The following is a 12,735-nucleotide window of genomic DNA, read 5'->3' on the forward strand; positions in this document are numbered from 1 at the left end:
TGTTTTGTTAAAAAATTGTGCTGCCTTACAATGCCGTTTGAAACCTGCAAAGTACATTAGAAGTAAGAAAGAAAAGGGAATGGCTGGTTTTCATTTGAATTGTTTTTTGATAAAACTATATTTGGTAAATATTTTACAGACTAAATATTAACATATGACCTGGTTATTTTCTTGCCTACTGTACAAATTAGAAACCAGCCGTATCCTTTTTTTCCCTAAGGAGCTCCTTTTATTATTTTTTAATTTGTATTTAATGATGAGAGAGAGAGAGATAGATCTGTTCTTCCACATATCCATGCATCCTTTGGTTGATTCTTGTATGTGCCCTGACCAGAAATCAAACCAGCAACCTTGGTGTATCGGGACAACAGTCCCACGAATTGAGTTACCCATTCAGGGCAAAATCAGCAATATCCTAATACAGCTAAAATTTTTCTATTTTTGTGTGACTAGAATTCACTAAAATTTTTAGTTTCAAAGCAGAGAAATAATCACTAAAGCATATAGTAATTTTACCTAAAATTAGGGGAGAAGACTTAAGTAAAACTGTAGTTAAAAATTATTTTTTTTTAAAGAAGCATTGTATCAGTTTATAACAAACCAAATAAGGCTTGTACCCTCACAGCTTTGAGACAAAACACAAAGCTTTGGCAATAAAAATACTATTCATTTTTCTTAACAGTGACACTAAAACTATGTTATTTATTTATCTAAAGGGAAAAAATTATATTTCCATCCATGATTATAGATTAGTTGTATAAGAATAAAGGGAAAAGTTTAGTTAAAAATAAGAAGTGTTCTCTAGAGTAGTCAAATTCACAGAGACAGAAAGTAGAATGCCAGGGGCTGAGGAAGCAGAGAATGGGGAGTTAGTGGTTGTTTAATGGGTATAGCTTCAGTTTTGCAGACGGAAACAGTTCTGGAGGTTGGTTGCATAACAAAATGAATGTACACTTAAAAATGTTAAGAGGGTTGTTTCATTTTTTGAATATTTTACCACACACACAAAAAAAGAGACTTTAAAATATTCAAATGTGCAATAACAGATTTCCAAAATAAAATCTTGTAGAACTGTTTGAGTTCTATTGAATTTGTTCAACTCCCTCTTTGATTTTGAAGGGATTATATTTTAATATCTTTCTGTTTGCAAGGTTTATTTTCAATGTCTGCAGATTAAAACTTTAAAGCAAACAAACAAAAGCTCAACATTAGATGGTAGCAAAAATACCTCAAATTCTCTAACAACAGCAGCGAAACCTGGGTTTTTCTTGCACTGCTCATCCAGCAAAGCTATATTCTTATCAAATTCTTTGATGTATGTGGAATACATTTTTAGATATGGCCCCTTCTTTACAAAGATATCAGCAATTCTTTGTTGTTCTGTCCTAAAGATAAAGAGATACACAAAAATATTAAGAGTCATTAATGTATCCAAAACATGTCCAATGAGCAGAGTCCCATATTCAAGCATCAGCTTATCTCTTTACTCTTCTTGTGAGACATATCCCCAAATGGCTACTCTTCACCATTTCCACTGCCAACATCACATCTTGCCAGGATTCTGCCAACAAGATGGTCTCCCTGCTTCTACCATGCCATTTTTATGCAGCCAGAGTATAAAAACATGTATCATGTGACTTCCAATAATCTCCTTGGCTCTAGCAGAAAAATAAACTCCTTGTCTGAGAGGCTTACGAAGCCCCACAGGTGCCACTGCTCGTACTTTGCTGACCCATCTTACCCTTCTCTTCCTCTTTCTCTTTACTCTCCAGCCACATTGGCTTTCTTCATAGTCTTTTGACACAGAGAATCCATAACCACTGTCAAAACTTGTATTAATGGTTTCACAAGCCTGGTTTCACAACCCAGGCTGGGCGCTCCTTTTTGGTCAGATGTCATTTTCAATGTGCTGCCTTCTTAGAGGGCCTTCCTTAGCCAACCAATCTTCATTCACTAACACACGATCCTATTTTACATATATGCAGATCAGAAACTGCTTCTAACTAGTTTTTTTTGGTGTGTGTGTGTGTTTTTGTATGTTTGTCTTGTGCTTCCCTTACTAAAATGTTTGCTCCATGAGAGTAAGAGACTTATATGTTTTGTGTGCTGTGATATGCCTAGCATGCTTAGAGTGCTGATTAGCACTTGTAGGTACTCAAAACTTGTTGAACACAGAAATGAAAGGTTTCATCATTGTTACTGAAAGCCAGTATAAAATAAATGTTATTTCAGAAAGTCTATTAACACCAAAGAATGTCTTGATTCAAAAAACCCTTAAAGAAAAATATTTTAATAAGTAGGATATATCTTATCCCTTGTTAGTAATAAATATAGCTTTTGCCAGAGTTGTTGTTCTAGTTGTCCCTTAAGTTAGTCTGTCTCTTAGCGATGCTTAATATTTTAACACAGAACATCTATAGAACTTAACCTGAGAAAACTTTAGTACAAGTAAAAAAGATATTTAAGCTTCCACTGCTTGCATAAATATGCACATCCTAGGTCACTTCAGATTATTTTAAAGCTAATTTTTATAAGAATGATTAAGTATGTACAGTAGCTATTTAAATACATTTTCTTTCTACTATGACTTTAAAAACTACCTTTTAGTTATTCCTCAGACCTTAACTTTGGTTTATACTTGTAAACTGCTGCTAAGTATTAATGGCTTATTTAGCATAGTTTCCCGAACAAGCAGAGACATGATATTTCTAAAATAGGCAGTGGTATTTTTCTGGATTATACATAAAGAGAGTTTAGAGGGAAACTGTGATCATGAAAGTATGTGATACTGTTTTGTTATTCAAATCATTGTGGGTTCCCTATGGATTTCAACAATAAATTCAATCCCTTAGGCCAAACTTTCAACATATTTCTGAAGCTGTCACCAAAGTTTCTACACCCAATGGAAGCTCTTGACTATTTGGTATCCTTTACCTGTCCTGAAATCTACAGCATCTACAATGATGTCAGACACATGCAAATTTTCTAAACCAACCAACCAAATCATCAGTTTATCTCAGTGAATGGCCTCTTTTCCAAAACACAAGGAAATTTCATGACTTGAAGCTCCAGAACAGATATATAAAACATTAAAAAAATGTTTTCCAATGTGAAAATATCAACTAAACAATCTCAAAAATCTTGATTATTAAAGGTGACCTATAAAAAGTTAAATTGGCAGATTATGGGCCCTTCTGGCTTACAGCTTCATCTAAAATTGGAAACCCTAGGAAAGCAGGTCAGCTCATTTTTACCAGTTCGACACTCTCTCCTCTAGTTCCTTCAGGAGATCCCGGTTGAGCTCGTACAGCTGAGGCAAGTAGTATAGGATCTGATTTAGGATCCGGTCTTCAATCACTGGTTTCCCAAGTTGTCTGGAAGCATGAGCAACAGCATCCCGGAAATCCTATTACAGTTCAGAGGAGAAAAACAATACAGGTACACATATAACCTGAAAAAACTTTTTCCCCTAGTCACCGTATTCCCTAAAACAACAAAATTGCAAAACTGTGTTCCCCTTGTAGAATTAGAAGTTGAAAAGTATCCACTTCCTTCTATCCCACTTACCTAGAGAGTTTTGTTGTTTTGTTTTTTTAATACAAAGTGACTGGGGTAGGTACTTGGTTTTAAAGCAGTCTGTGTGATATTGCTCTTAAATCTTTTGGTTTGCTCTCCAGTTATACTCAAGGGCATGTTCAGAAACTGTATGGCAACTCTAAGTAGAGTCTAAAATTATTCCAATACTGCAATATGAACACAATCTATTTTAAAAGCCTCCAGGAAATCTTAAGCTAAATTTATCCTGGAAGAATCCCTTTGTCTACTTTCAGTAATCACTTCCCAACAACTGGAGCACTCTAGGTGAAGCATGTGAAGGATGACACATTCTTGATAATCAGAGAATACTGGATCCATGACCTCCCTCACTCTTGGTTTACTGTGCCTCCTTGAGCTACCTTCATTTTCCTCATCTTTTTCATTATTAATAACGCCAAATAACAATGCATTTAATCTGTACCAAAGTTATTTGAACAAAATGATTTTCTTACAAAAAGGTTTCATTTTATTGGACATTTTTCATTCATTGGCTAAAAGAAAAAACATTAAACTGTCCAGAATAGTATATCAGAGGGAAATCTAGGTATGATTGAGGCAGAAAAATAAAGTTTCTGAAGAAAACCAGTGACAGTCTCTTAACAATGAATGTAATACGTTCTTTCTAGGTTGCTTTTGTGTGTTTTTTCAGGGAGGGAAGGACAATATGCCTAGCTAAAAAATGCTTTCTCTTCAGATTCCTTTTCAGCGAGGGATGGCCATATGACCCATCTAACTCTAGCTACTGAGATACAGATGAAATTTTCTGAGAGAGGCCACAGGAAAATCTTTCTGTTCACCTTCTAAATTCTGTCATGTTTAGGATAACAGATAATTTGTTAAATTGAGGAGTACTTCATTTAGGTATAAATTGTATATTATCTAACAGATAACATTTAGAATTTGAAGTCTGATTTTTTTTGTCACTATTGTTTAGTTTCAGTATATATACAGTTTACATAGACATTAACTGGTATGTGTCTAGATTTCACTATCCTTGGAGGGTAGACCTCAAGATATAAGTAAAACAATAGTGGGATCTTTTCCACAATCCTGAGGATTCAAAAACAAATACTGTTCCTTCTTAGAAACAATAGGTTTAATTTAAACCTTAAAGCAATGGTTGAATAAACCAGACTCCTATCAGACTTAATCTTCCGTTGCCTTTATTTCCACCTCCTTTCCATTCAGGGATATACTGGGCCAATCAAATAAACAGACAGACAAACAAACAAACAAATACTGATTTTCCCCCTGAGCCCTTCAACACCTCCCTCTAACATACATATAACCTCATATGTAATTTAAAAGTACATAAAAGGATTCCTTTTCTAAGGTATGGCTATTTTCGATAAGTCAAATCCTCTTTTGCTAACCAAATGCTAAAAACAAACACCTTACCTTCTACCTTAGTACCTGGGACTAACTTTATCTGCCCAATGGTCACATTAGCCCAAAGGAACCATCTACTTACACCAGTAACTAAAGAGCTACTTTTACAACTAATTACTGTAATAGAAAATAAGAATTCCTAAGTTGCATAAACTCCAATCCAGAAAACCACACAAAACATCTCCAGAAACTAAATGGCTATCGGCCAAATTCCACCTCCCAACAGCTTGCTTCTATCAGCGCTCACATCTACGAAGAGAAAATAGGGCTACTTAACACTTTTGAAAGTCATTAGATTTTTCCATCATGCAGAACATTAGAATATACCTATATATCATGAATTACTTCCTCAATTGTAAATGTATTCAAAGCACAACAGGTAAACATCCTCTACAGTATTTTTTTTTTTTACTAGTTTAACAATTAATATAATTTAGACATGAGTTCCTTGTTCAACAAAGCAGTAAGCACTGGCCTTTTCTCTGGTAGACTAAATGATGAATATGTTTGTCCCTTGGAAGCAGGGTGACCTTTGTTTTCCAGTTGGAAGGTATTTCCTCAGTCATGACAGTGACAGCAGACATTAGCTGCTAACTAGCTTAAGGACCCTGTTTGACACAGCTTTTGCCAGACTCTGCATTCCACACATCTGCCACCATTGCCAAAAAGGAAACTTGTTTATTTAAGACACATTCAACAGAGACCAGCCAAATAAATCCACACTGGGCTGACCAGTGAGATGGCTGCCTCTAATTGAAGGCCCCAGTCGCATTACCAGGCAAAACTTTCCTTTTCCCGGTACTACTAGTATAGTAGATGGCATAGGCCGCTCTGGATGAACTAATGGCCCATAATATCTTTTTTCAAAATTAGCCTGTAAGAATAAAACAGATATTTAATAATTAAAAGAGCAAATGAAGGACACTGAATAGAAACTATAGGGATTTAGAGAATTAATATCCCGCTATCTATTAGAAATTATCCTTAAGCCTCAGAAAGAGACATATTCTAAGCAAGCACTACCAGGACAATCACTGGTCTTTGTGGTACCTTTTTGAAAATGGAAAAAGGCACAGCATCCCTCACTCCAGGTCCATCCAACTTATACCAAAGGCCCTACTCACAACTCATGGCTTTCATAACTATGCATGGTAGCCCTGGCCTCAATCTCATTCCCTTACCTCTTGGGCCATCATTCCCTGAAAATAATGTACTATGGTCCCAGTGCAAGATGTTCACACAGGAATAACACACAGAATGTTTAATTCTCAGCTCTTCATGAACCTCAACCATTTCTAGGACTTGTGTCACTGAAAGGAGGAAATATCTTTTTTAAAAAAAAAATAGAAAGGATGATCACAACATGTGTCTAGTTATTTTTCTAAATGCAAACATCCAGGATAATTTGGAAAAGTGTGATGACACAAAAGCCAGAAGTAAAGTTATTTTGGGGCAGAAGAATCTAAATTGACTAAATCAGTGAGGATGCAAGACCACAGGCCGGCACTTCAAAAATTAGATCCAGATATACTTTTTTACACTGAAAAGGCTGGGTAATTAAAATGAAAGGGGTGATAAAGTGACAGACTTTACCGATATCAACTACATAATGTCAGTCTCATCTCCTAACATAAAACCCACCGAACCACTTGCACTCTAGCTTGTGGGCACAATAACCACATGCTTGTTCAATTTGGAATTTTTAGAAATAGAAATGGGTTTCTAAATTATAAAACATACCATACAATTTTTCTTCATAATTCCCAGAAAACCTAAAATAAGGACCAGATCAGTTTTTAAAAACTCAGCTCCTTTGAGGTATGAACACACTAGCTTTAGTTCAACTCTGATCACTTTGGTAAGAACTCAGCAAAAATCAATGCAAATAAAATCAAGTATGAACATCTAAGGCAATAACGCACCAAACAGATGGCCTTGTTCCCCGGGTCAGGCTTTATAACTCCAGTGGCAAAGAGAAGTAGTGACTTAATTACCAGCTGTCCTGCCTGGGCTCCTGACCTCAGGGCATTACTTAACCACTGCTAGGATACAATGAATTACAAAGACCAGATGGACATATGGGCAGACAGGGAGCTCTGCAGGGCTCCCTGCCTTCATGAAGGGCATTAAAAATCACTTCATATTAAGCAAAAGCAAAGCAGCTGCTAAGGTCAAAGCGCTTTGATAAATATACAGAAATTAGTGTGAAACTATGAAGTAAAAGTAGAGGGGGAAAGTCCCCATATTAATAAGTTGACTTTGTTTTTAAATAAAAATATTTTCCCAGTGAAAGTATTTCTCCTTCTCTTTATGCTCAGGTTTATTATTGTGCATAATCGCTGATGCAAAACTGTGTAAAATACGACTGACATCAATCCTTTATCTCAAGTCTCCAACCTCCTTAATAACATTAACAAGTAATCATCATAATATATCCTAAATGATCAATATCTACTTTCATTCTCATCTTTAAAAGAGAAAATACTATGATTTCCTGGGCCAACGGAAAGAATTCTGAAAACAAGCTTCTACACTAAAAAACAACTATACCCTCTCCAGTATGGTAGAGATTTCAGGAAACAATTTTTAATCAAATTCTGAACAATTCACTAAGTACAAGGGCTGAGAGAGACCTGAGTTAGAGTCTGGCTTTGCCATTTAGTAGTGGGTTACTTTTGGCAGTTCGCTTACTTTCTTCATTTAAAAAATAAAAATAACATCTATTTGATAGGGCTGTTATGAGGATTAAAATAAATAATTTATATAACATAGTTAGCATGGTAAAAGGCACACAGAGTACTCACCAGAAGGCCATTAATTTAATGAAAGGAGAGATTTGGTTAATTTAAATGAACACATGAATGTCATTTAAGATCCACAAGTTCCTGGAAGCTCTGAGACAGTGGCCTATAAAGTGAAGGAAATACCAAACCAAGGTGGGGAAACCCACATCTCAGCAGTGAGACAAAGGTGCCCTTAACAAAGAACTTCATTCAGTGAAGGATGGTCCTCACATAAAGGAAGCTGCTCAAAAGTGAAGGTTTGGAATCCATGTCAGTAGAAACTTAAGGAGGATTCTTTACAACTAAAACTAAATGATAATTAAATGGTTCACAAGATTAAAAAAAAATAGGGTGTATTCAGAACATGGGAAAAACTAGTGGCTTCTATGAGAAAGCCTTCTATTATTCTTTTTACAATGCATTTAAAAAAGATATATTTTATTTACTAATAATACACATCTAGATATCTAAGAAGCTTTGCCAACTCTATGGACTTACCGAGAGCCTCTCAAATTTTCAAAGTAATGTATCCCCCAACCTAAAGAAATTAGTGTAACAAATGCTTCATTACTAGTACCTTTTAACTATTACTTAACCAATCCATCTTTGTCCAAAAGACCTCCAAGCTCTGATCATTCCCTTTAAAAATATATTTTTAACCATGCTGCCTGGACATTTACGAAATAAATGTACAGAGTTGTTTATTAAATCAGTCTCCCACCAGAGAGCAAATAAGATAACAAAGCCAAAAAAACACACTGTATCATTTGTACTTAATTGTGTTATATGTTGCCAGAACCGGTTTGGCTCAGTGGATAGAGCGTCGGCTTATGGACTCAAGGGTCCCGGGTTCGATTCCGGTCAAGGGCATGTACCTTGGTTGCAGGCACATCCCCAGTGGGGGGTGTGCAGGAGGCAGCTGATCGGTGTTTCTCTCTCATCGATGTTTCTAACTTTCTATCCCTCTCCCTTCCTCTCTGTAGAAAATCAATTAAAAAAAATATTTTAAAAAAGATTATGTTATATGTCTATGGTGTTTTATCTTTAAAATGTGCATTTATATACAATATAATAGCATTTTAGTAGAGAAAACACTAAATAGGTAAACAAGTATACAAATTATATATTCACAGCGAAGAAGAAAACAAACAAGGGGAGTTAAAGAGAAAAGATGGTCAAAATAGAGCTTTCTAAGGAGGTCACGTTAAACCCAGATTGGAAGGATAAAGAAAAAACTAGCTATGATCAAAATGAAGAAAGAACAAACATTCTAGGAAACAGCATTAGCAAAAGCTCTGAGCAGGAATAACCTTACGTGCTAAACAAAAACTGAAAGGAGGCCCGTATGACCAGAATATGATCAATGGTGAAAGAATGCCACCCTTCTACAATATCTCATCTCACTACCAGAGGCCACAGAACCTTATAGGCTGGGCCATAATTTACTGTCCAAACCAGATCATTTTTGACAGTGAAAAGGAGTTCTATTAATATTATGCCATGACAATAACCAGGACTGTGAAAAGCAGACAAGGACATATGGTTGTCCTACTTACAGGTCGTGGCAAATAGCTTGGACTTTATTTTTAATGGATTGGGAGTCACTTAAAGGATTTTAAGCAGAGGAGTGGCATGATCTGTTATATACAGGGTGTCCCTGCAAAAATGTATACACACTTCAACAGATGACAGCTCAATTTTGAAAATGAAATGTATTTTAATAAACACTGCCTTTATAATTATTCAAAGGTGCATGTATACATTTTTGGGGGACACTCTGTATTTTAAGAAAATCACTTAAAATTTTATAAGGAAAAAAAAATCATATAAGGAACATATTGGAAGAGAGGCAAGAATGGAAATAGGAAGCCCAATTAGGAGGCTGTTGATTAAGAGATTTGATAAGTTGGCGAAAGGAAAGAGGAAGTAGAATCAGTGGATTTGCTATGGGTTGGCTGGAGAAGTAAGTGAGATGGAGAAATGAAGACCAAGTTCTAGTTTTTGGCTTTTGCAGCTATATGGATAGCACTACCATTTTGAAATGGGAAAGATTGACTTTTAGGAATAGCCTTTCTCTTTGGACTCATCAGAGTATTGACTTGGAGACAATATGCACATTTGACCTTTTATTTTTTTTAAATCCAGTCCAAAGTTGAGGAGCTCATGATATATACTGAAGAGTATGTACCACATAATACAGTAATTATAAAGTCTTGCCACTGCCTTTGCAGGTGCAATCCCCCCCCACCCCTTTCCCAAACATCAGGTAGATGAATCAAAGCCCTCAACTGAGTATACTGGCTCTTAAAATTTTAAGTATATTTTAAATTGTGTGCCTTTCACTCAAGTCTATTCCTCTCAGTGTAATAACTAAAATGATGAGATTCATTTGTTTAGATTAAAAATTTTTTTCCTCTGATCTATTTCACCTAGTTATTTACAAAATTCTGAACAAAGAAGTGTTAGTAAGCTACAGGGACATATTAACATTTTTTTTAGATATGGCTGCCATAGTGACAACACCAATATTGAACATTTCTGTCATCACAGAAAGATCTATTAACCTATTCTAGACTCTAATATGGAAAACTATTCATGGGAAATTATGTATAACTGAAACAATAGCTTCTTCCAAGCCACTTGGATAGCTGGCTGATTTCCAAAAAAACACCCACTGGATTATCTAAAGCATGTTATTTACATATTTTAAAGCAGTCATATTCTATCATATAACAGAAGTTAACTCATTTAGATGAAATCAGATAGCAGGACTCAGGTTAAAGGGCCCCTGTGCTACCTTCATGGAGTACTTTTGGTAGAAGAGTAAATATGAGCTGTAATGGCATGGTGGGAATATTGGAAGGAAGAAAGATGCCCTTGGCTTCACCCGCATTATCCGTCACAAGCCCTTTCTAGTAAGGCTCACACCTGGGTAATGCCCTGTTGTTATGACACCCATTAGAATTGGGTTCTGCTGAGTTAACACTTGCACACACCAGACAGAATGTTAACATGAGATCAGCAGATGATCTATTCTCACCCTAACATTAAAGGCTTAGGAGATTTTGAAAATATACAAGTTAATGTGGATTATGAATGACTCACTTTGTTCAACATCAGCTGGGAAGAGCCCAAGACCATCTACGGAAATCCGTCTGATTATCCATTTTTATGATTTGTTTAAAAAATATATAGGTAAAAACAGAACATATATTTTTAATTAACCAAATAAATAAACTGGTAAAGCTTTTAATTGCCTCCCTACCTACTAGAATCAGAATTTCCTTCATTAAAATGAAATTTTAGTACAGGGGGGAAAAGGCACTAGAAAAAGTGAAAAGTTAACTGTGTGGAAATAGAATGAATGCTTCCCATTCACTGATGCTCTTAAAATGGAAGATGGAAAAGAAGAGGGTAATGGAAAGGTAAGTTGGGAATCTACCGTACATCGTGTGCAATGCTAGACTCTTTCACATGATCTTATTTCACTCAGTCCTCACAACATGAAAGATGGGTACTTTTATCCCCATCCTATATAATAAAAGGCTAATATGAAAATTGTCCCCTCAACTGGGAGTTCGACCAGGGGGCGGGGCCAGTTAGCCAACCACCTGTGTCCCCTCCCTGTGGCTGGCCTGGCCCAGTCGGCCCGATCTGGGCAGGCCAGTTGGGCCCCACCATGCACAAATTTGTTCATCGTGCCTCTAGTTTTATAAATGAGAAAAGCTAGATCCAAAAGGTTAAACTACTTTCTAAAATTCACATCGCTGGTAAGAAATAGAATCTACCAAGTCAATGCTTCTCAAAGTATGGTCCACGAATTGTTATTGGCCAGCAAAGATACTAGTCAGAAAGTAAGAATCTATACTAATAATAGAGGAATATGCAAATTTTCCAGGATGCTGTCACAGTAATGGGCCAACAGCAGGCTGCATGGGGCAACCAGGCCAGTAACTTGGAATTTTCTAGAACTGAAGAAAGCCATGACTCTCTATCTCCAAAGTTATTAAAGTATACTTTGTGGGTTTAATAATGAAATTACACACACTATTCGTGCATGAGGAGGGGTTCTCCTCAGCCCAGCCTGCACCCTCTCCAGGGCCAGGTGGCGAGAGGAATGTCCGACTGCCGGTTTAGGCCCAATTCCAGGGATCGGGCCTAAACCGGCAGTCGGACATCCCCCGGGGTTCGGGATTGGAGAGGGTGCAGGCTGGGCTGAGGGGACCCCCTGTCCTGCACGAATTTTGTGCACCAGGCCTCTAGTAAGGATTATAAAACTTTTATATCAATTTGATATGGCCATGACATTTTTATTGTCGTTTACAAAAGTTTTGGTCCACCATGGATGGGAAATTTTTAAATCCTGTCCCTCACAATAGTGTGAGAAGCAGTACACTAGACTCTTAGCCCTATGAGGACAAGGACTCTGTGTTGTTCACAGCGAAATCTTCAACACCTATTCCATGCAAGATTAGCTGAAATAGTGCACTGAAGTTCAAGCTCAAGTCTTTTTGACTCCATAACATTTTTTGCCTCTATTAACAATAGAGCTTAACAACTGACTTGTAGATACTTAAAATTTCCTTGGAGAGATCCTATTTAAACATGTCTATCAGGTGTCTGGGTGATCAAATTTATAATAATCTATAATAATAAAAGCGTAATATGCTTATTAGAACGGATGTCCTTCCAGACGACCTTCCAGATGTAGCCAGGGCTGCAAGGGAAACCTAGGTCCCAGGTGACTGCCAGTGGTCAGAGAGAAGCCCGGGTCTTGGAGGGAAGTCCGGTCTTGGGTGCCAGAGAGAAGCCAGTGCTGGCAGCCGGGGGAAAGAAGGCCTATTTTTGCACGAATTTCGTGCATCAGGCCTCTAGTATTGTTATAATTCTTTAATGAATTACAAAAGAAAACTTACCAATATAGTCGAGTTCTGTGAGAAACTATTCAGAGGGAAATATCTCACAA

The 12,735-nt window shown here is 36.7% G+C and overlaps 1 protein-coding gene across 1 annotated transcript in view; it reads right to left on the reverse strand.

The window, feature by feature from the left end:
* Nucleotides 1-12,735, reverse strand: part of FGD6 (FYVE, RhoGEF and PH domain containing 6) — a 132,861-nt gene that overhangs the window by 47,031 nt on the left and 73,095 nt on the right. The window contains 3 exon segments of the mRNA XM_015559945.1: nucleotides 1,229-1,385; nucleotides 3,255-3,406; nucleotides 5,762-5,860. Coding sequence (XP_015415431.1) covers nucleotides 1,229-1,385; nucleotides 3,255-3,406; nucleotides 5,762-5,860 — 408 coding nt within the window.

The sequence above is a fragment of the Myotis davidii genome, unplaced genomic scaffold (assembly GCF_000327345.1).
Source record: "Myotis davidii unplaced genomic scaffold, ASM32734v1 scaffold13, whole genome shotgun sequence".
Taxonomy (NCBI): domain Eukaryota; kingdom Metazoa; phylum Chordata; class Mammalia; order Chiroptera; family Vespertilionidae; genus Myotis; species Myotis davidii.